Source organism: Ciona robusta, chromosome 5 (assembly GCF_009617815.1).
Source record: "Ciona robusta chromosome 5, ASM961781v2".
Lineage (NCBI taxonomy): Eukaryota > Metazoa > Chordata > Ascidiacea > Phlebobranchia > Cionidae > Ciona > Ciona robusta.
The window spans coordinates 7,314,234-7,336,761 of record NC_143239.1 but is presented as its reverse complement, the minus strand read 5'-3'; the positions used below and the strand labels follow the sequence as shown (position 1 = coordinate 7,336,761).

General features: G+C 40.8%; 4 protein-coding genes across 7 annotated transcripts; 3 read left to right on the top strand and 1 right to left on the bottom strand.

Annotated features, from left to right (window-relative positions):
* Positions 1-133: 133 nt before the first annotated feature.
* On the top strand, positions 134-7,879 carry LOC149736192 (uncharacterized). Of its 2 annotated transcripts, none has more exons than XM_089879006.1 (14): positions 134-294; positions 1,715-1,835; positions 3,109-3,441; positions 3,818-4,003; positions 4,193-4,306; positions 4,469-4,540; positions 4,827-4,995; positions 5,064-5,312; positions 5,475-5,606; positions 5,692-5,856; positions 5,916-6,218; positions 6,493-6,839; positions 7,143-7,348; positions 7,453-7,879. In XM_089879006.1, exons 1-14 carry the CDS (start codon positions 246-248, stop codon positions 7,746-7,748), a joined length of 2,742 nt encoding a protein of 913 aa, XP_089735132.1. In that variant the 5' UTR covers positions 134-245; the 3' UTR covers positions 7,749-7,879. The 2 variants fall into 2 exon arrangements, with proteins under 2 accessions (XP_089735132.1, XP_089735133.1); XM_089879007.1 differs by lacking the exon at positions 134-294 and adding an exon at positions 359-894.
* A 981-nt stretch (positions 7,880-8,860) lies between these two features.
* LOC149736191 (uncharacterized) lies at positions 8,861-11,196 on the top strand. 2 transcript variants are annotated; one of them, XM_089879089.1, is made up of 3 exons: positions 8,861-9,219; positions 9,720-10,022; positions 10,192-11,196. In XM_089879089.1, exons 2-3 carry the CDS (start codon positions 9,720-9,722, stop codon positions 10,792-10,794), a joined length of 906 nt encoding a protein of 301 aa, XP_089735215.1. In that variant the 5' UTR covers positions 8,861-9,219; the 3' UTR covers positions 10,795-11,196. The 2 variants fall into 2 exon arrangements, with proteins under 2 accessions (XP_089735215.1, XP_089735214.1); XM_089879088.1 differs by having other exon boundaries at positions 8,862-9,342.
* On the top strand, positions 11,145-13,562 carry LOC149736190 (uncharacterized). Of its 2 annotated transcripts, none has more exons than XM_089879092.1 (6): positions 11,145-11,360; positions 11,417-11,441; positions 11,494-11,744; positions 11,819-12,118; positions 12,241-12,383; positions 13,101-13,562. In XM_089879092.1, the coding sequence occupies exons 1-6, from the start codon at positions 11,297-11,299 to the stop codon at positions 13,173-13,175; spliced, it is 858 nt and encodes a 285-aa protein (XP_089735218.1). In that variant the 5' UTR covers positions 11,145-11,296; the 3' UTR covers positions 13,176-13,562. The 2 variants fall into 2 exon arrangements, with proteins under 2 accessions (XP_089735218.1, XP_089735217.1); XM_089879091.1 differs by having other exon boundaries at positions 11,798-12,118.
* A 4,928-nt stretch (positions 13,563-18,490) lies between these two features.
* LOC149736189 (vesicular integral-membrane protein VIP36-like) lies at positions 18,491-22,211 on the bottom strand. The gene is made up of 7 exons (XM_089879080.1): positions 22,024-22,211; positions 21,630-21,745; positions 20,702-20,893; positions 20,261-20,422; positions 19,846-19,960; positions 19,463-19,582; positions 18,491-19,029 (listed from the first exon to the last, which is right to left on the bottom strand). The coding sequence occupies exons 1-7, from the start codon at positions 22,172-22,174 to the stop codon at positions 18,863-18,865; spliced, it is 1,023 nt and encodes a 340-aa protein (XP_089735206.1). The 5' UTR covers positions 22,175-22,211; the 3' UTR covers positions 18,491-18,862.
* Between the last annotated feature and the right edge of the window lie 317 nt (positions 22,212-22,528).

Sequence of the window (22,528 nt, the reverse complement as noted above, 5' to 3'; positions counted from 1 at the left end):
TAAAAGCGTGGCTGCTAAACCAATAACGTCTGAAACATGCTCGTATATAAAATATCGTGAACTTTGAGCATGAATACCAATTTGTTCGAGTAAACACAAACAACCAGACAAGCGCTTGGTGACGCATTAAACATGGCTACTATACGTGCGCGCGGTATTTGGTTTCGGAGGTTTCGAGATTTTGTTGCAAAAAAAGAAACGTTGAGACGACGCGAGCGTTATTCTGTTGGTGCCGATGCGTCGATATGAAGCGTTTGCTGTTATTGCTCGCGTTCCATGCTTCTACTGCAACGTGTAAGTAATGTGTGTTGAATTAGTTATAATGAAGTAATATAAACCAACATTAAGACTATAAATTCACCTTAAATTAGCCGTATATACAGATTGAAGGTTTATAAAATATAGTTTTGCTAAACTTTGTCAAAACAGGAGTTTTCTCGAAACACAACGTTTCATGTTTTACATACATAAGTTATAATCACGTGGTTGGGTAATTCCAGTAATTATAATGATTGACGCGTAACAATGGCTATTATGACGTTTCAACAGGTTTGTTGAAGTCCTCGTGGGTATTTTTGGCAAGTTTTTCATATTTTGTAGATTTTGATACGTAGGTTTATTGGCGTAGTATGTGCATGTCACTTCCGGGTTGTGCGCGCTCAGGCGTGTATGAATGGTCGTCACGTGGGTACAGACCGAAACAAATTTGTTTCTATTTATTCCCATGAATACGATGGCGAAAATCTTATAGCATAAAAAAGAGAAAAGAATTAGCAGCAAAACGAAGTCGTTACATGGGTTGTTGCTGCCAGCAGGCATGTCAAGTCTGATTAAGCTTTTCTGACAAATTTATTACAGATTTGTTGTTGTATACAGGAGGGCGTCTTTATCAAGGTAAATGAACTCAAATTATACGTGTAGGAAACAAGGTTGCAATAAAATGTAGCTTGGCTTTATTACAGCTATATAAGACTTATATATATCGCCCCGATGAAGACGACCTTAACATGACGTCGAAACGTCGTAGGCAAAGTAATACACTGCTTAAGAAAAACAATATATATGAGTGGATAAAACTAAATGTAGCACCCCTTGTGGAAGCGACCAGAATATAAAGTTAAAACATTTCCAAAATAAATATTGGTTTGTGAGAAGGATAATCAAGACGCGTGTGTTGGTGGGGGTTGTGGTTTATGGGGTTAGTGGGCGGTTGGTGGGGCTGGTGGGGAAATGAGAGTTGTGGGTGGTATACCTTGTGTGGGAAACTTGTTGTTTTTGGTGTTCGGTTTAAAATCGAGCAAAGAAATCGAATAAATCGACGCCACATAATCGATAAATGAGATCCCCCACCCTTGACAATGAACTTGGTGTTACTCCGCGTGCATGGCGGTGAATATATACTAGTCACCCATAGCAACGTTCATTATGACTTCACACATGATTTCCCTCACGATCGCCCGCGGCGGAATTTATCCCATCGACAATGGCGAAGATTGAGGAATAGTTAAAATACAAATATAGAATACAAGGACGAAACGGCAGTGGATAAAACCCGCTTATTGTATAAGCAATATGCAAATATATTCTTTCTATGAATTCAAACTACGTTGCTTATCTGTTACGTCACGATTGCGACATCGTAGTGAAATGTAGTGACGTAATGTGCACGTGATGTTTTCGTCTATGATGTCATATCTACGGAATGTTTCGACAGATTTTCGATGTGACGATGGAAGGGAAATTCCCGCTGGGGAATTTTGTGACGGAAAGTTTGATTGTTACGACGGAAGTGACGAAGTTGGAGAAATATTTTTGCCAAACTACTCCAAATACATGTGAGTGATGACGTAATAGTGAAGTAAATCAATCTTTTTGGTAAATACCGAAACGGTGCGAATATATATATATATGGGTAACATTTATATTCAGTTACTTTTACCATTATCGCCCACGTTTACCATTTTAGCTATTTCTAAATTTGATAATATTCATATTGACTGCAAACTGCCCCCTCCCCAATAATTCACCCCAAATCAATCAATCCGACCCATCCAACCTCATACCGCTACAAGCCTACAATTATCTATAATTTAACCCGCTACAAAATCTACGGACCCATTTAAACGATCATGTTTCGTCTGCCAGACTATAAAGTGTTGGTTTTTAAAAATAAAGTGGTTAGTACAAGACTATATAATGGGCAAGCTTAATTATGTGGTTATTATGATTACGAGACCGATTTATCACCTTTGGTTCATTTATTTATCTTCAAATATCAAACCTCCGCCAACCACGTGTTATATTGTTTGAATTTTGCGCCAGAATGTGACTCACTGTTTACACACCATAGCCATTGTTGGCATGATAATCGCGTTGTGACGTCACAGATGAATATGTTATCCATATACCAGGTTTGTGACGTATTGAATTCGCAACAATGAAAATGAATTATTTGAAATAAATTTAAAACAAAAATAGTTTTTGAATCAGAATTCGAGAAAATCGATTGGTAAATATTATTTAAGTCAAGCGGTTGAGGAAAGTAAATATATTTCTATGATAAATAATTAAATACAGGTTTTAATTATATACGCAATTTCCGTTTTTCGACCAATCTATTATTTATCAGTGCGTGGCTAAATTTAGTTACAAACTGAATTTATTTTAAAAGATTTTATCTGCGGTTGACGATTAATTAACTTCGGGTTTGTTGGGAATAATAAAGTTTCGGTGTAGCGGAAACGAAAGAAAACAAAAATTACAAATTGCTTCAACCCAGGGGTCACTAATGGGTTGTCTAACTTGTCAGCCATATATAAAAACAACCACCCATAAAGTTACATACGTGGTAACTTGTAAGCGGGCAGAAGTTGTATAAAACACCCGTGTTATAACAGCTGTCAATGCCTTGGCATGCGAGGATAAATAAGTTGCATTTATTTATTTAATCAATTTTGTTGCTCAATCATCGATAAGCGACGTCTTTCTCATTATATTTGACCCAGGCAACAAGTGCAAAGGCCAATGTTTTAGGTAAATTTATTTTTATTGCGTTAAAGTTTTCCCCATATACGTCATCAATATTTGTTTATTTGATTTCTATTTCAGCTGCCAACCTCTGCACCATAACCACAGCTGTGCATTGGACCGAGGTTATATTTGTAACGGAACAATCACCTGTGGTGACGTCACCCCTTGTGACGTAGCATGCGACAGCCATTATCGATGCCAGCATACGTCACATTGCGTTGATAGGTCAACTATATGTGACGGTAACTCCTGTAACGGGTGTGTTGAAGACATTGGGTGGATGGGAGGGGTGGGGTTTAAGTGTATCAGGCAGGGGGCGCTATGTACCTTACCCCAACAATTGTTATGGGACAATGTAAAGGATTGTGACGATGGAGAAGATCTGTGCGTCATATCCGGTGAATACGGGGGGTAAGTTGGTTTATAACTCAATACGAGTTAATTTATACGGTAATGTGGGTTTGGCAGCCAGACTTATATAACGAGTTTTAACGACTGTTATTTCGCTTACAAGCAAATATTGCGACTAATTCTCTTCGTTGTTTTAATTATTTGGATATTCGATATCGCATTCGGAGAGGTAAATAACAAACACGTTATCATATAGTACTGGGGTAAAATGGGACACCTTTAGCACATAATATCCAAAAGATCGGGTTTTAGACGATTAACAACGGTCTATGGGAGTCGTGAGGATATGGTTTTATACTTTTTCGAAGTTTTTTTTAAAAGGTGTCCCATCTCCCCCCCCCCCTATTATTTTATCCCCACATATTATTCCACGCAGACACCCCTCCACCATCAACACCACGTTATGCCATCAATGCACCGACGGTGCAATGTTGATCCCAATACCTCGTGTGTGTGATGGTGTGTTCGACTGTAGCGACCTCTCCGATGAATGTATGTGCTCCCACCCCTTACCTGTGTGCGGGGCGATACAACTACGGTATCCTATATTCGAACATATACAGTAAGTATCGGGGAAATTACACCGTAATATTATTGTATATATATTTTTGTTATGACGTCACGATGACGTAAGTTGTTAAAGCGGGATTACGTAAGTCGTGACAACAAAATCTTTGATTGTTTGTTTAAGTTTTATAATTACGTCGATATTACTAGAATTTGTTTGAAAGTTTATTTTTACGTCATACAGAAACATCAATCTGCATTGTGACGTAGGCCAGATGTCGTGCGGTGACCGGAAGTGTATAGCGCGCCACCAAGTGTGCGATGGGGTGGTGGATTGCATGGATTATCGCGATGAGAGGTGAATGGGTGTGAATATATGTATACGTGTAAGCTATGGGTGAGATTGGATGAACTTATTTATCCTCATGCGACGATATATTTTTCATATATTGAGCGGCAATCTAAGGGAGATTAACATAAATATATTATAACTACTATTAATCATTTTGTTACGTCACAGACCACCTTATTGTTTGGCAACAATACCTTGTGATGACGCAACAAACGAAAACATGATCAACCAACGATGCAGGTTGGTTTGTCATGTTTAATTATTCTTGACTGTGTAATTTCGCAGTGGTTAGATCACTAGTCCCAAACTAGAGGTTATGGGTTCAAGGCTCGATGACACTAATATGAGCGTATGTGTCCTTGGGCAAGACACTTAGTATTTCGGAAACTTTTTTAATGTATGGCTAGCAATTGCTCCGACCCAGTGGTTACTAATGGGTTGTCTAAATTATCAGCCATACATAAAGACAATCACCCACAAAGTTACACACGTGGTAACCCATGTATTCACCCCCCACACACAACAGATGTAATATCGAATGCGAAAACATGGAGGGCATCGCGTGTGATGGCGGGGTCGATTGTCAGTCATTATTACGACATCATTACGTCACACCCATCGATGAATGTAACGGATACTGCGAGTCGCGAACAAACTTCGTTTGTGTGGATCGTCCCACCACTTGTGACGTAACAGTAAGCATTGCCATTCAACTATTATGATTGTTAACAAACAATCGATTTTTTTAATAAAAAAAATTTAGACAAATTTAAAATCGGATATGAAGTCATCAATCGCGCTCAACGCTTCGATGATTTGTGATGGGAAGATGGATTGTGACGTCACAGGGGTAGATGAATGGAATTGTTCTGATATTTATCGTTGTGTTGAAGACCCCGAGATGACGATATCTGTATATAAACGATGTGATGGAATAATCGATTGTTACAACGGGTCGGATGAAGTTGGTTGTGTCGGTAGATTCTACTGTGGCACCGTGGGTGGGAAAATGGTAGGTATGACGTCATTATGACGTATTTATAGTCATACACAGTGTCACTTAAGACTTTGAAAGAAATCTTTTAAAAACATAATATTTAAATGACGTGTATGTGGCGTATTTATGGCCACCGTGACGTCATGCACACATCACCATCATGTGTCAATTATTTAGGTATCGATTAAAGATGTTTACGTTTGCGACCAAATCTTCCACTGTGTTGATCAATCTGATGAAATGAATTGTACCGACGACAATCGCTTTTATTGCGTCAATAAAGATCCATTGTTCGTTCAAAGTTATCAGGTGATTGTTACGTCACAATAATTTCTGTGACATAATTATTTGTGACGCCACATTTTCTCTGACACCATCAATTATGACGTGACAGGTGATGAACAATAGGTTGGATTGTAGCGACGGAAGTGACGAATGTCCTGATGACCTCACAGAGCGTTACATGGGGATGGTGTCGTCCAATTATGACATCATAGCAAGCCCTGTGTTACGTGTGTTTCTTTGGATATTTGGAATAATTGCTACTGTTGGTAATCTGGTGAGTGTATGACGTCATAATGGTGTTTATGATCCATATTAATGAACCTTACGTCACAGGCGGTGATTGTTGGTGAGTTACGAAGCATTCCCGCGAGTTTACGTAAAGGTTATTCAGCCTCGCTGCGGACGAACCACATTCTGGTTTTAAATCTCGCCATTAGTGATCTCATTATGGGAGTTTATCTCATCGTGTTGGGGTCCATGGGGATCAAATATGGCGGAAAGTTTTGCGCCCATGCTAAACATTGGATGGGCAGTGGTACATGTCAAGTATTGGGGGTGATGGTGTTCGTATCAACTGAGACATCCGTCATGATTATGGTCACACTAACTGCGTTCAGACTTTATGCGGTTTACAAGGTAGGCTACTTGTATGGGTTGAATGTTTGCTGTTTTATAATTATATGCACCGTCGCCGTGGGACAGAAGTTAGGCAATTGGTTTTAACCAGAGGTAATGAGTTCAACCCGCGATGCTGGTGCCAGTGTGAGCGTCTTAGGTAAGGCACTTAACAAGCACGAGGTGTAAGAAACAGAACACCTGTGTTATAAGAACTGTCGTTGCCCCGCCATGCGAGGATAAATAAGTTACATTCACCCAAATAAATATTCAAACTCACATTTGTTTTTTTCAGCCGCTAAAATCGAAATTCCGACCGCCGGTAGGTGTCGCTCTCAGCATAGTATCTTTTATATGGATAATATCCATAGTTGCGGCGCTCATACCCGCCATGCCACCACTACAACGTTTCTTCACCGATACTGTGCTCATGGAAAGTCCCTTCTTTCGTCACGGTGACGTCAGTTTCGCGATCGCTAAAACTTTTGTTCTCAAACTTTTGACCTTTGACCCCGCTGCTGTTAACCTCACAACGGTTCAAGTTAACATGGCACGAACAGCGACATCTTGGGACGACCTTGAATCGATAAAGTTCGCCACTAAACATGGGGTTGATCTTCAAGACATGCAATATTACTCCGGGTGAGTCACCCAGTGGGTGGAGTTTGTATTTTTTTCAGTCGCACGTTGGCGCTTCTGAGTTGACCTGTAAAATTAGGCCAAAAAAGATAACTAAGTGACGTCATATATTAGTGACATAATCATAGTTATTCAGGAAAAAATAGCATAGCGAACATTAAACTAACTGAAACAACGAAGAGAATGGAATTAGCAGCAAAACCACAGTCGTTAAAACCAGCTATGGGTAAAAACTACATGAGGAAACTTGTCAAATAAAATCGTGGCTGCTAAAACACATTTTAGAACGACACACTGTCCGCACAGATTCTACAACGCCAACAGCGTTTGCACGCCCAAGCTCTTTGTGACGTCACAGGAGACGGGATGGGCTTACCCGATTGTGACGGCAGCTTTTAATTTTACCGCGTTTGTGTTTGTTGCGTCATCATACGTCATCATCTACGTCAAAGCGCGTCGATACGCGATGCACTTCGATATCAGTTCTCCCAGGGTGATGCTACAACATAGAGGTAAGATATTATCAATGTTTTGTGTTTTTGGGCAATTGCTCCAGCCATGCAGGGAGAAATAAGTTAAGTTACTTAAATTACACTAATTACCTCACCCCCTCCAGCCATGCAAAGGAAGATCATCAGATTAATCGTCACCGACTTTTGTTGTTGGGTTCCCATCTCTATCACAGTGTTCGTGAGGTTTAGCGGGATCGAGGTTCCCGATATCATGTACGCGGTATCTGCGGTCGTCCTTCTTCCGCTGAATTCCGCGCTGAACCCAATCCTCTACTCGGACTTTGTCGATGGAATTCAAACCAAAGTCCATCGAAAGTTTGCAGAGAGCGCGAGTAGTTTATATAGAAAATCACGGACATTATCATTACGACCATCTATTACAGTGGAGACCAATCTGTGACGTGTTGTACAAGTTATTGTGTTTGTTGTGAAGTTGTAGGGTACTCATGCCCGCTGTCAAACTGTTATTAATATTTTATTGAGAATTAAAAATTCGCATGTGAAAAAAAATAAAATTACCTAAAATATTTACCCGCGAAGTTAAATATGTGGTAAAAATACTTTGCAATTTATCTAGAAAACTTAAACAGCCGTTTTGTAGTTTTAAAAACATATTTATTTTACAGTAGTTTAGATGTTAAAAATGGTACAACTCTATATCTCTACCTTGCGGATTTGTTACATTGATAGCACTAAACAGTAATTGGCGCACCAGAGTGGAGGAACAACAAAACACCGGGGAGTGATCTATATATATATATATATATATATATATATATATATATATATATGTAACTTACTTTATGCTCGCGTGGCCGGAAAACGACAGTCGTTATAACACGGTTGTTCATACACCTCGTGCCAGCTTACGAGTTACCATGTATGTTACTTTGTGGGTGATTGTTTTTTTAGGATTTTTCCATTTTTTTGTGTATGGCTGATAATTTGGACAACCCATTAGTGACCACTGGGTTGGAGCAATTGCCGTTAAGCGTCTTGCGCAAGGACACATACACCCACAATGGTAGCAGCGACGAGCCTTGAACCTATTACCTCTGGGTTACGGGCAGGCGCGCTAACCGCTTAGCCACGGCGCCGGACGATATCGAGGCCAAGCATGTTAAAAAGTGAAAAAACAACAACATTTGTCTAGTGTGCAACAAGTAGATTAGGAATCTTTAAAAACTGTATTTAGTTCACAGTTCTTTTAAATTAATAAATTTTAACTCTGTAGCGAACCTTGCGGATTGTAGTTCATGATGCTATTACACGTTAGCTGGCGCCCCGGAGTTTACATTCATCCTGAAATCGGGGAGTACCAACTCAATTTATTACAAAATCAATAATTTTATAACTTTTAATTAAAGCAGAATAAATTAACATAAAATCACAAAGCTGAAACAAAAAATTAAGTACGTACGTATACCATAATTTACCAACACTTTTCGAGTTTGGAATTCTCGGGTTCTAGTGTCACGTGATAACTGATGTCACAAAGACACATAAAAACATTATAAACCGCTTTAAATTTTTACCGTAGGGGAGTGTGAAGATTTAAAATACCTTTATATGCTGCATTTTTGTTAGTCTGATCACAAATACTCAAATCTAGTATGTTTTTATACTTTTTTTTGTAAATTTAGTTGCAAAATGTTCCCAAAACATATACTTACCAATATTTCATAAGTTGTTGATAACCGCATAGCATATACATAACCTAATAATTATTGAAGCACCTTCTAAACCGCCTCATTATCTAAACTCCTGTATTTACACCCAAACACCCCGTTACTTTGCTGTAACCACACACACACATCTATACCAAACACAACACCGCTGTTCAGGCGACGCGAGGATTAATCAGTTTTGCCGTGAGTGCCTTTGATTACAAATGATTAAAACGACGCCGTTTCTTCGAGCTTAAAGTTTGTTTATAAACATTATAAGCACATGTGTCGTAGTTTAATGTGACAAGCTGCGTAAAGGTTTATCAAGCAAGTATATTATGAGTGCTAATCATGGCATGTCTGTATTGTTTTGAGAATGTTCAATTTAAGAATAAGTTATTTTTTTAGTTATAAATATAGAACTTAATATTTTATGAAACTACTATAGTTAATGTATTAGTTTGTTGTCACAGCTATATTAGTTAAATATAAGCTGTGTTATTGTAATCAAAAGAATAAATAAATAAAATGCAAATATTTTTGTATAATTTACATCCAACGCATTACTTTATATTCAAATGCATGGGGTTTACAATCCTAGAGTGAAGCATATTCTGATATTTAGGTTAGAGTTGGAACATTACCTAAATACCCAGGGCGCTACAACCCATTAGTGAACTCACTAACCAGCCATTACATTCTAGATGGCGACGGTCGTTTGTTTCGTTTGCGGCAACTCCACCTCCGAGTTGAACGTCTCTCCTTTATTCTCACGAAGCCAACGTACGCATCACAATGCCCCTTTCTTCCCGTTCCTCGAATACCACGACCCCGCCCCCGGCGCCTCCCCCATGCAAGATGATTGGTCGGTTGACGCTTGTTTCGTTTGTAAATCGATTCTTGCGCAACAATGGGAGTCGTTCGAACGAGGTAGAATGCCGATAGGGAAACGACTTTATTGGTTGAAACGACCGAGTGGATGCGAGATTCGACAACCCGTGTCGCAGGTGTGTGATGTCATAATGCTGTGTTTGTGATCAAACAATGATAACATTGTTGTCGGCATAATGTAATATTAGTAATAGCTTTTTCCTTTTGTTTATTTTCCACCAATGATGTCTCTCCAAGTTGAAAATCAACGAAACTTCATAATGTAGTTGATATCTGTTGTTTCAGATTGAACTCGAAGAAATATTAAACGAACATTCTCGCGATAATTGTGATGATTACGCCACAGATGAAGAAGATGGGAAATCCCCCATTCCGAAACCACAAGAACAACACGACGAACCACCCCAAATATTCTGCTACTCGTGCGGTAAATCCGACAAAGATCATCCGTCGATGTGCCCGGTGCATTGCCAACCATCGTACGAGCAGCTAAGAACCGGGGTTCCTTACTATCCTACCGTGCTGGACAAGGAACCATCGAAAGGAGCTAAAGTGATTTGTAACTCAATAACTTTCTTATGCATCTCGTGCTTGCCTAAGTTTACCCCAGAATGGCACCCTGTGCAAAAAGATTTTCTCCAGCAAGACCCGACGAAGTCCGTCCTCCCACGAATTCCGCTTCCAGAGGTCGTGTTATGTTATATCTGTGGTGGTGACGTCAGCACCAAGTATAACGTGGGTCTGGTCCGAACGTCTGGGGCCACTGAAGGGGTGACGGCGGCGTTAACGTCACGTAAACCTATCCTGGGGTCAACCCCCCTAACATTTGGGTTCACGTATTTGTGCACCAAGTGTTTGTCAGCGCCGCCGTTTAACGATAAAGTTTGAACATTGGAGGGTTCGGTTTCTAAACTGTTGTTCCCGGGTCAGGAGTCGATATTAGATTTGTTTATAGTTGCCTAACATGGGTATGCAGGATCTGGAATCAATTATAATACATTATGTGACTATGTGTATAATCTGGTTGGTGGTTGTACATGGTATCAATGTATGCCAACATAAAACACAGGACATAATGTTAATTTCCCTGTTACAATGTTACCTTATAAAAACATTCAACAATGCATTATAATGTATTTCCGTTTATGTGGGCAACACTGGTGTGGGCAACACTGGTGTATTAAATATTGTAACTGCCATGTGTTAAATATTTCATATAAAATGTAGCCAGATATTTTTCCATTAATTGTTGCGATTGTTTCGTCCTATTAACTTGTTTTGTCACAACAGGTATTATGACATAATGTGTAGATTGTGATGTAATAATAGGTTAATTATTCCGAAACAATTATCTGGTGAAAAGTTCGTTGTGACATCACAACTATTAATTATGACATCACAGAAGATGTTTCTACGCTTGTTTTTATTGGTCGGAATTATTTGTATAACTGGGGGTGAGTTTTGTTTGTTTTTGATAAAAATTTGAAAATAATTAAAATATTTTATCCAGGTGAAAATGTGGGAGCTAGTAATAGGTAAGTGACATCATAATGTGTGACATCATAACTATGATTATGACATCATCAGGCGTAAAAGTCCAAAGTTCCGCGGCAACGCGACGATAAACGAGGAGAAGAAGAAACTTCCACCAGGAGGCGATATAGTGAGCGACGTAACGAACCAATCAAATCAATTTAAAGCAGGGTTGGAGGTTATTGGGAATATAACCAACCAATCACAGCCCACCATACACGCCACGCCCCCTTCAACAGCCAATCACGATCAAGCAAATACAACTACCATAGAAATAACAACCCAACCACAAACGACCACTAGAGGTGAAAGTTTGATTTTGCTGAGTCGGCGTTATAACTTTGTGATGTCATTACAGCTCCTGTGACATCATCAACAGCGCCTGTGACATCATCAACAGCGCCTGTGACATCATCAACAGCACCTGTGACATCATCAACAGTGCCTGTGACATCATCAACAGCACCTGTGACATCATCAACAGCATCTATGACATCATCAGCTTCTGTGACATCACAGCCTTCCAGTATGACATCATCAACACTACCTATGACATCATCAACTGTGACATCACAACCACCTACTATGACATCATCAACTGTGACATCACAATCACCCACTATGACATCTTCAACACCACAAACAAACACAACAATACCTACTGTTCCCAAAAAACAAGGTCAGAAATTATTTAAAATTTTATGAGTTTTGTTTGGTAAAAAATTTTTGTTAAAAAGAATAAAAATAGATTGTGTTATAAGATCTTTATTAAATTCAGTTTTGTATCCTTAATATTCGCAGGTGGTGGAATATCTACGGGTGTCGGGGTTTTACTCGGTGCGATAAGTGCTGCCGTTATCATCGTTATCTCATTCTTCGTTTATAAATACCAACGTCGGTTCATGCACGCTGCTCGATTCAGGAGGTTGCAAGATTCACCATTGGTGGGTAGTATGGATGGTTGTGTCGTAGCGACTGTCAATATAACATGGTTGTTCTGTTTCATACACCTCGTGCTCGCTTACAAGTTACCACGTATGTAACTTATTTATCCTCGCATGGCGGGGCAACGACAGTCATTAACACGGGTGTTCTGTTTCATACACCTCATGCCCGCTTACAAGTTACCACGTATGTAACTTATTTATCCTCGCATGGCGGGGCAACGACAGTCATTAACACGGGTGTTCTGTTTTAAACATCACGTACTCGCTTACAAGTTACCATGTATAAAACTTATTTATCCTCGCATGGCGGGGCAACCACAGTCGTTATAACACAGGTGTTCTGTTTCATACACCTCGTGCCCGCTTACAAGTTACCACGTATGTAACTTATTTATCCTCGCATGGTGGGGCAACGACAGTCATTATAACACGGGTGTTCTGTTTCAAACATCACGTACTCGCTTATTATGTATGTAACTTGTAAAATCATGATACTTCTGCCATAATCATATTTCTGTATGGCTGACAATTTTGATATGCTGTTAGTGACCACTGGGTTGGAGAAATTGTCGTTAAGTGTCTTGCCCAAGGACACATACACCCACAATGGTAGCAAACCTTGGACCCGTATCCTAGTTTAATGGCTGGCGCTCAATTGAACAAACCTACTATTATGTCACAATCATACTTACTATGATGTCACAATGTTCCCAGGATGAGTTCGATGAACTAAATGGAGCCGACGCGGTTTACGCCGAACACACCGTGCCCATTCGTCTTCGTGTGTGATTTATATGATATCTATGTTACTGTTATATGATATCTATATGCACCAAACTTGGGGTGGCAGGCTTAGCCTAGAATTTTCTACACTACATTAATCAGTAAACATTACAACCAATAAGTTAGATTTGTTTCACAGGATTGTGTGTCTAACTATCCCTGCCTCCCCTATGTTTTTAATAGTTTGACACCTGTTATGATATCTATGTTACTGTTATATGATGTTATTCTTTCTTCAATATTTGATGAAAAGTTTAAATCCATGGTGCTTGGTCCTTCCTTGCCTTCCACCCACAATCATATTTGTGTGCAATTGTATTTTACTTCTTACTTCTTGCACATTTGTTGTGTGTTGTCTTGTCGTTGAATAAAATGTTTCAGTAGATTATGTGATATCTATGGTTGCTATGTATGTGTCGTTAGACCGCAGGTTATCTTGGCCGGGCTGTCAAGGGAAGATCTCCCATCCATTACCAATGAAGCCGTTGTTGCCTACTTTCGGGGAAGCTTCAATATCTGGTAAGGTTCATGCGGTAGCACCTTGGGTGCTGGGGTAACCTACATTCATATAGAATAGAATGTGCATATACAATGTTGGGGTAATAGGCCAACTCTGGTCTAAATCCCAGGTCCCATGGCGTGCCTCACTGTAGGACCTCACTCATATAGAATAGAATGTGCATATACAATGTTGGGGTAATGGGCAACTCTGGTCTAAATCCCAGGTCCCATGGCGTGCCTCACTGTAGGACCTCACTCATATAGAATAGAATGTGCATATACAATGTTGGGGTAATGGCCAACTCTGGCCTAAATCCCAGGTCCCATGGCGTGCCTCACTGTAGGACCTCACTCATATAGAATAGAATGTGCATATACAATGTTGGGGTAATGGCCAACTCTGGCCTAAATCCCAGGTCCCATGGCGTGCCTCACTGTAGGACCTCACTCATATAGAATAGAATGTGCATATACAATGTTGGGGTAATGGCCAACTCTGGCCTAAATCCCAGGTCCCATGGCGTGCCTCACTGTAGGACCTCACTCATATAGAATAGAATGTGCATATACAATGTTGGGGTAATGGGCAACTCTGGCCTAAATCCCAGGTCCCATGGCGTGCCTCACTGTAGGACCTCACTCATATAGAATAGAATGTGCATATACAATGTTGGGGTAATGGGCAACTGTGGTCTAAATCGCAGGTCCCATGGCATGCCTCACTGTAGGACCTCACCCATATAGAATAGAACGTGCATATACAATGTTGGGGTAATAGGCCAACTGTGGTCTAAATCCCAGGTCCCATGGTGTGCCTCACTGTAGGACCTCACCCATATAGAATAGAATGTACATATACATTGTTGGGGTAATAGGCCAACTGTGGTCTAAATCGCAGGTCCCATGGTGTGCCTCACTGTAGGACCTCACCCATATAGAATAGAACGTGCATATACAATGTTGGGGTAATAGGCCAACTGTGGTCTAAATCCCAGGTCCCATGGTGTGCCTCACTGTAGGACCTCACCCATATAGAATAGAATGTGCGTATACAATGTTGGGGTAATAGGCCAACTGTGGTCTAAATCCCAGGTCCCATGGTGTGCCTCACTGTAGGACCTCACCCATATAGAATAGAATGTGCATATACAATGTTGGGGTAATGGGGCAACTGTGATCTAAATCTCAGATCCCATGGCGTGCCTCGCTGTAGGACCTCACCCATATAGAATAGAATGTGCATATACAATGTTGGGGTAATGGCCAACTCTGGCCTAAATCCCAGGTCCCATGGCGTGCCTCACTGTAGGACCTCACTCATATAGAATAGAATGTGCATATACAATGTTGGGGTAATGGGCAACTCTGGTCTAAATCCCAGGTCCCATGGCGTGCCTCACTGTAGGACCTCACTCATATAGAATAGAATGTGCATATACAATGTTGGGGTAATGGCCAACTCTGGCCTAAATCCCAGGTCCCATGGCGTGCCTCACTGTAGGACCTCACTCATATAGAATAGAATGTGCATATACAATGTTGGGGTAATGGCCAACTCTGGCCTAAATCCCAGGTCCCATGGCGTGCCTCACTGTAGGACCTCACTCATATAGAATAGAATGTGCATATACAATGTTGGGGTAATGGCCAACTCTGGCCTAAATCCCAGGTCCCATGGCGTGCCTCACTGTAGGACCTCACTCATATAGAATAGAATGTGCATATACAATGTTGGGGTAATGGGCAACTCTGGCCTAAATCCCAGGTCCCATGGCGTGCCTCACTGTAGGACCTCACTCATATAGAATAGAATGTGCATATACAATGTTGGGGTAATGGGCAACTGTGGTCTAAATCGCAGGTCCCATGGCATGCCTCACTGTAGGACCTCACCCATATAGAATAGAACGTGCATATACAATGTTGGGGTAATAGGCCAACTGTGGTCTAAATCCCAGGTCCCATGGTGTGCCTCACTGTAGGACCTCACCCATATAGAATAGAATGTACATATACATTGTTGGGGTAATAGGCCAACTGTGGTCTAAATCGCAGGTCCCATGGTGTGCCTCACTGTAGGACCTCACCCATATAGAATAGAACGTGCATATACAATGTTGGGGTAATAGGCCAACTGTGGTCTAAATCCCAGGTCCCATGGTGTGCCTCACTGTAGGACCTCACCCATATAGAATAGAATGTGCGTATACAATGTTGGGGTAATGGGCCGACTGTGATCTAAATCGCAGGTCCCATGGCGTGCCTCACTGTAGGACCTCACCCATATACAATGTTGGGGTAATGGCCAACTCTAACCTAAATCCCAGGTCCCATGGTGTGCCTCACTGTAGGACCTCACCCATATAGAATAGAATGTGCATATACAATGTTGGGGTAATGGACCAACTCTGGTCTAAATCGCAGGTCCCATGGCGTGCCTCACTGTAGGACCTCACCCATATAGAATAGAATGTGCATATACAATGTTGGGGTAATGGCCAACTCTGGTCTAAATCCCAGGTCCCATGGTGTGCCTCACTGTAGGACCTCACCCATATAGAATAGAATGTGCATATACAATGTTGGGGTAATGGACCAACTCTGGTCTAAATCCCAGGTCCCATGGTGTGCCTCACTGTAGGACCTCACCCATATAGAATAGAATGTGCATATACAATGTTGGGGTAATGGGCCAACTCTGGTCTAAATCCCAGGTCCCATGGTGTGCCTCACTGTAGGACCTCACCCATATAGAATAGAATGTGCATATACAATGTTGGGGTAATGGACCAACTCTGGTCTAAATCCCAGGTCCCATGGTGTGCCTCACTGTAGGACCTCACCCATATACAATAGAATGTGCATATACAATGTTGGGGTAATGGGCCAACTCTGGCCTAAATCCCAGGTCCCATGACATGCCTCGCTGTAGGACCTCACCCGTATAGAATAGAATGTGCATATACAATGTTGGGGTAATAGGCCAACTCTGGTCTAAATCCCAGGTCCCATGACATGCCTCGCTGTAGGACCTCACCCGTATAGAATAGAATGTGCATATACAATGTTGGGGTAATAGGCCAACTCTGGTCTAAATCCCAGGTCCCATGACATGCCTCGCTGTAGGACCTCACCCGTATAGAATAGAATGTGCATATACAATGTTGGGGTAATAGGCCAACTCTGGTCTAAATCCCAGGTTTCATGACATGCCTCGCTGTAGGACCTCACCCGTATAGAATAGAATGTGCATATACAATGTTGGGGTAATGGACCAACTCTGGTCTAAATCCCAGGTCCCATGGCATGCCTCACTGTAGGACCTCACCCATATAGAATAGAATGTGCATATACAATGTTGAAGTATTGGGCCAACTCTGGTCTAAATCTCAGATCCCATGGCGTGCCTCACTGTAGGACCTCACCAATATAGAATAGAATGTGCATATACAATGTTGGGGTAATGGACCAACTCTGGTCTAAATCCCAGGTCCCATGGCGTGCCTCACTGTAGGACCTCACCAATATAGAATAGAATGTGCATATACAATGTTGGGGTAATGGGCAACTCTGGTCTAAATCCCAGATCCCATGGCGTGCCTCACTGTAGGACCTCACCCATATAGAATAGAATGTGCATATACAATGTTGGGGTAATGGGCAACTCTGGTCTAAATCCCAGATCCCATGGCGTGCCTCACTGTAGGACCTCACCCATATAGATTAGAATGTGCATAAACAATGTTGGGGTAATGGGCCAACTCTGGTCTAAATCCCAGGTCCCATGGCATGCCTCACTGTAGGACCTCACCCATATAGATTAGAATGTGCATAAACAATGTTGGGGTAATGGGCCAACTCTGGTCTAAATCCCAGGTCGCATGGCGTGCCTCACTGTAGGACCTCACCCATATAGAATAGAATGTGCATATACAATGTTGGGGTAATGGACCAACTCTGACCTAAATCCCAGGTCCCATGGCGTGCCTCACTGTAGGACCTCACTCATATAGAATAGAATGTGCATATACAATGTTGGGGTAATGGACCAACTCTGACCTAAATCCCAGGTCCCATGGCATGCCTCGCTGTAGGACCTCACCCATATAGAATAGAATGTGCTTATACAATGTTGGGGTAATGGACAACTGTGGTCTAAATCCCAGGTCCCATGGCGTGCCTCACTGTAGGACCTCACCCATATAGAATAGAATGTGCATATACAATGTTGGGGTAATGGACAACTCTGGTCTAAATCCCAGGTCCCATGGCGTGCCTCACTGTAGGACCTCACCCATATAGAATAGAATGTGCATATACAATGTTGGGGTAATGGACAACTGTGGTCTAAATCCCAGGTCCCATGGCGTGCCTCACTGTAGGACCTCACCCATATAGAATAGAATGTGCATATACAATGTTGGGGTAATGGACAACTCTGGTCTAAATCCCAGGTCCCATGGCATGCCTCGCTGTAGGACCTCACCCATATAGAATAGAATGTGCATATACAATGTTGGGGTAATGGGCCAACTCTAACCTAAATCCCAGGTCCCATGGCATGCCTCGCTGTAGGACCTCACCCATATAGAATAGAATGTGCATATACAATGTTGGGGTAATGGGCCAACTCTAACCTAAATCCCAGGTCCCATGGCATGCCTCGCTGTAGGACCTCACCCATATAGAATAGAATGTGCATATACAATGTTGGGGTAATGGGCCAACTCTAACCTAAATCCCAGGTCCCATGGCATGCCTCGCTGTAGGACCTCACCCATATAGAACACTTCCTTATGCAGGACAAAAACATAAACATCTTATTTGTTGGTTGGGAGTTTAATACGACTGCATTCGAAGGCACGCGGAAACATCTCGTTAATTTTGATCAAACGTTGAAACTTCAAAAGGTCCAAGCATAGAAATATTATAAAATGTGTAAAACCAAATGTCCATTGTTGCACACAGTGTTTCGAGAATTAGAATATTTTCCGATTAAATTGGCTAACGAGATACTGCAGGTAATTGACCATAATTAATGAATAAGCTAATTATTTAAGTACTTTGCTTCATAAATACATAACAATATGCATTGTTTAAATACACTTGCTCAACAATGGCCATTATTATGGAATAAACGTCACGTATCGACCACTGTGCGTTTTCACGAATTTCACGAATTCCGCAAGAAATTAATAAAATCTTTTCCTATTTTGCGCTTGGCGTTTCTGGAACACGACCACCCCCACCACAGCGCATACCCCAACCCCAAGCAAAATGCAAACCACCAATAAAAATAATTTGAAACCAGAAACCGAAGAATTTCGAAAATCTCCTGATCCAACGTCGTCGCGGTTGTCTGAAACATAGATATCTTATGTATTAGTGGACATACGTAACTTATTCCTACTCATGTATGGCCACGGGTGTTCTGTTTCATACACCTCGGGCCTGCTTACAAGTTTCCATGTATTGTTATATATGGCTGGCAATGACTTGTCCAAGGACTACCCATCTCTCTTTACACTGATGATGAACCAAGTGGAACATCTGCATGAGTCTCTTACATCATCAGTGTAAAATTAAAGCTGAACTGGCAGTGTTTATAAAGTTGTACACAAGTGTGGACTACCCAGCTCTCTTTACACTGATGATGAACCAAATGAAACATCTGCATGCGTCTCTTACATCATCAGTGTAAAATTAAAGCTGAACTGGCAGTGTTTATAAAGTTGTACACAAGTGTGGACTACCAGCAGTGTTGCGAGATACCAGTGATGCGAGATACTTACCGATCGGAGGTTTAAGATAACTAACACCCGGCAACACTGTTGACCAATCCTCCGCTTCCTCCTCAGCCGACCTCCCCGCATCCATGTGGAAGAACTTCACGTTGATCAAGTCGTGGTTATCTAGGGGGGGTTAGGCATATTATATGAACTTTTAAAGCAGGGATAATATTAACAATGTTGCCACTAAAATATGTGTCTATAGTTGTCTTTAGAAGTTGAAACACAAAACGTGATACAGTAAGACCGAGCTCTTCAGCAATTTATCATTTTGGAAACCTAAATATATTTTTCTAGTTTTTTAGTTAGATTGATCTATAAATATAACATGCTTAATAACATTGTAAAAGTTTGTAGATTATTTTCAACCCAAATACGAGACCCACCTGCGAGATCGCCGGTAGCTGCCGACATCCCGATGAAATACCCGGTGGGAAGTTTCACCCCGGGCATCGAGAAACATTCTCGCCATTCGCCCAACCCGTCGATATCTAAGCGAATCTGGGGTGGATAAAGTTATAACTCATAACGTGTAAATAATATGTTGAAAGGATATCATATTCGTATCACACACAGCGCGTGTCATGAACATGGAACTCGTCTTTTTCAGGCATATTATACTCAGTCTTGGTGTTGAGCCAACTCTGGCTTAAATTCCAAATCCTTGACAAGGAGCTCACCCATATAAAATATGAACATGCTATGTCATCAACACAGCTTCCCCAGCTTCTAGCATTGCCCAACCCTCCAAGTGCTCGAGCTTGTTTTAAATTCACCCCCCAACCCACCACCCACACAAACCTGTAAAGTTTCCTTGACGTATTTAATGGAAACCAAAGTATCGTAATCTTTGTTTCTGAACGAAGCGAGGCAGCTTCCGATGGCGTTCGATTTTCCGTCTGTCATATGATCGTATTTCACCGAACCATTGCCGACCATCGCTGTTATTTGTGGGAAGGTCACCTGGAGGTCATAGAGAAGTCATGTTGGGGGTCAAGGGGTCATGGAGAAGTCATGCTTGGGGTTGACAAATAAACAAAAGTAAACAAATGATGTTAATTAATGAATGTACTTTTATAAAACTTACCCCAAGCATAAGTTAGTGGATTAATATGGGACTTTTACCCTCACATGGCAGAGCAACGGCAGTCGTTATAAATTTAATCGCGTTCATTTATTTTGGGGAATGGAAAAACACTAACCAGCAGCTCGGAACTACCAGTCCACACAACTTATACTCACAGCTTGTGGTCCATTTTTATAAGTGTCGAAGAAAACTCCCAACCCATGGAATTCATCGCGGCTCCCAAACACTGGACCCGGTGTCATGCGCTCCTTGGTGTACCATATCGCAAACCCATCGGCACCCAGTGTACGACCTCCACCATGAACTTTGAACTGAACCTGCATCTCCCAGTCGCGCAGGTATAACGGCTGTGTGTGGGGGGTTAGTTGTTTGGGGGTTTGTATTTATATCTGTTCAATGCTTAATATACTTAATGTGACCTTTAAGTCTGAATTATGCTGACACTCAAGTAATTGACTAGGAAGTAAAAGGCTGTGGGGGGGGTAACTTAGTCTTAGAATATTTTTATTTATTTTTTAACATTCTGTTATGAGATTTAAACTAGAGTTGGCTCTTTACCCTTAAAAGGTACCCCATGCTAGCAGGTGGCTTGGGAGAATTCATCTGAGCCAGCATATCACAAAACAGGCATGAACGTACCCAGTTAAGTTTATAAATAACAACATAGTAGAATGATAGGGCTGTCTACCCTATATAAAGGTATTCAAACCAAAGATATTAAAGCTACAACGTGGCAATCCAGATTTAGGATACAAAGACTAATAATTGGTTAGGTCGCACACCAGCCATTTCACCACATTATACTTTGGTGTTCACTTTATTTAATTCTCTCCAAGTTAAGCGTTTAGTTTAGAACTGTACTATGTTCATACAATTTTTCTGTTCTTCACAAATTGCAAGGTGTTTACTTAATTAAATGACTAACTAGGTTCCACCGTTTGGTATAGAATTGATTATCTGCCAGGTTTTTTTTAAATGTATTTTTTGTTCTTAACAAAGTTTTTAAGTTTTAGGTTAATAAAACCTATGAAATGGTCTACTAGGTTTTTTAAGCAAAGAATTGTTTTTACAAGGATTACTTACAATTTTATTCCACACGGATCCGACCTCAGCTTGGTGGTTCGAGGTAAGCCGGATAAAATTGTTCGTTAACATCGTACGATCTCGAAAATCCCAGAATGGCATCGTCATTCCATTACCTGTGGTTGGTTATTAATTAGTTTTATGGAATTGTTATTAGTTGTACAAACTTTATTTGGTTTATGAAACTGATGATAAAATTTTAGGTGAAATATATATCTGTTATAGTAAACCATTTGTTCATTCTGTTATTTCGTTACAAGAATGTTCACCATAAGAACTAACCCATTTGGTAGGAAGCAGGAATCTATATGGAAACACAAAGGCATCGGGACAGAGGCAAGCCACACCTATAAAACCTCGCATATAGAATAGAAATTGAATAATCAAGCCTCACTTGAATATGGCTTCGTTAAACTGTATTCTCGTTTTAAAAATCCTCCCTCTGGCGCCATCTGTGAGCTATCTTGTCCATCACTTGCAACGAGCAAACATAGAAATACAATAATATTTATAGAAAACTTATAGAATATTCTACATCTTTCCATTTTTATTAATAATCTGAAAAAATAAGATATTTGATTATTTATGTCTCAATGATTATGTGTTGGTGTATATGTTGTCGCTGTCAGGCATTCTATTGTAATTCTGTTCCCACTTTTCTGTCAAATTATTACTTTGGTGCACCAACATTATGACGTCCTATATACATGCATAATGATGCATTCTCGGGGTATAAGCAACAAACCAAGCATTGCAATGTCTCATAACACCTAATGATGAAAACAAATTTTATAAAACGTCTAAACGTTGGTTTGGCAAAGTATAAAATTTCCAGAAGGGCTTAAATTATTAGCTTTAGTTTATTATAAAATAATCAACATCATTTATTATCAAAGCAA

Coding starts and splice junctions, on each gene's coding strand:
- LOC149736190 (XM_089879091.1), top strand. CDS start 11,297: ATGACATCACAGAAGATGTTTCTACGCTTGTTTTTATTGGTCGGAATT. Junction 11,361..11,416: donor AATTATTTGTATAACTGGGG/GTGAGTTTTGTT, acceptor TATTTTATCCAG/GTGAAAATGTGGGAGCTAGT. Junction 11,442..11,493: donor AATGTGGGAGCTAGTAATAG/GTAAGTGACATC, acceptor TGACATCATCAG/GCGTAAAAGTCCAAAGTTCC.
- LOC149736191 (XM_089879089.1), top strand. CDS start 9,720: ATGGCGACGGTCGTTTGTTTCGTTTGCGGCAACTCCACCTCCGAGTTG. Junction 10,023..10,191: donor TTCGACAACCCGTGTCGCAG/GTGTGTGATGTC, acceptor CTGTTGTTTCAG/ATTGAACTCGAAGAAATATT.
- LOC149736189 (XM_089879080.1), bottom strand. CDS start 22,174: ATGGAAAGATGTAGAATATTCTATAAGTTTTCTATAAATATTATTGTA. Junction 21,746..22,023: donor TTTAACGAAGCCATATTCAA/GTGAGGCTTGAT, acceptor AACCAACCACAG/GTAATGGAATGACGATGCCA. Junction 19,583..19,845: donor AGCTACCGGCGATCTCGCAG/GTGGGTCTCGTA, acceptor AACCCCCCCTAG/ATAACCACGACTTGATCAAC.
- LOC149736192 (XM_089879006.1), top strand. CDS start 246: ATGAAGCGTTTGCTGTTATTGCTCGCGTTCCATGCTTCTACTGCAACG. Junction 1,836..3,108: donor CCAAACTACTCCAAATACAT/GTGAGTGATGAC, acceptor TTTCTATTTCAG/CTGCCAACCTCTGCACCATA. Junction 7,349..7,452: donor GGTGATGCTACAACATAGAG/GTAAGATATTAT, acceptor CACCCCCTCCAG/CCATGCAAAGGAAGATCATC.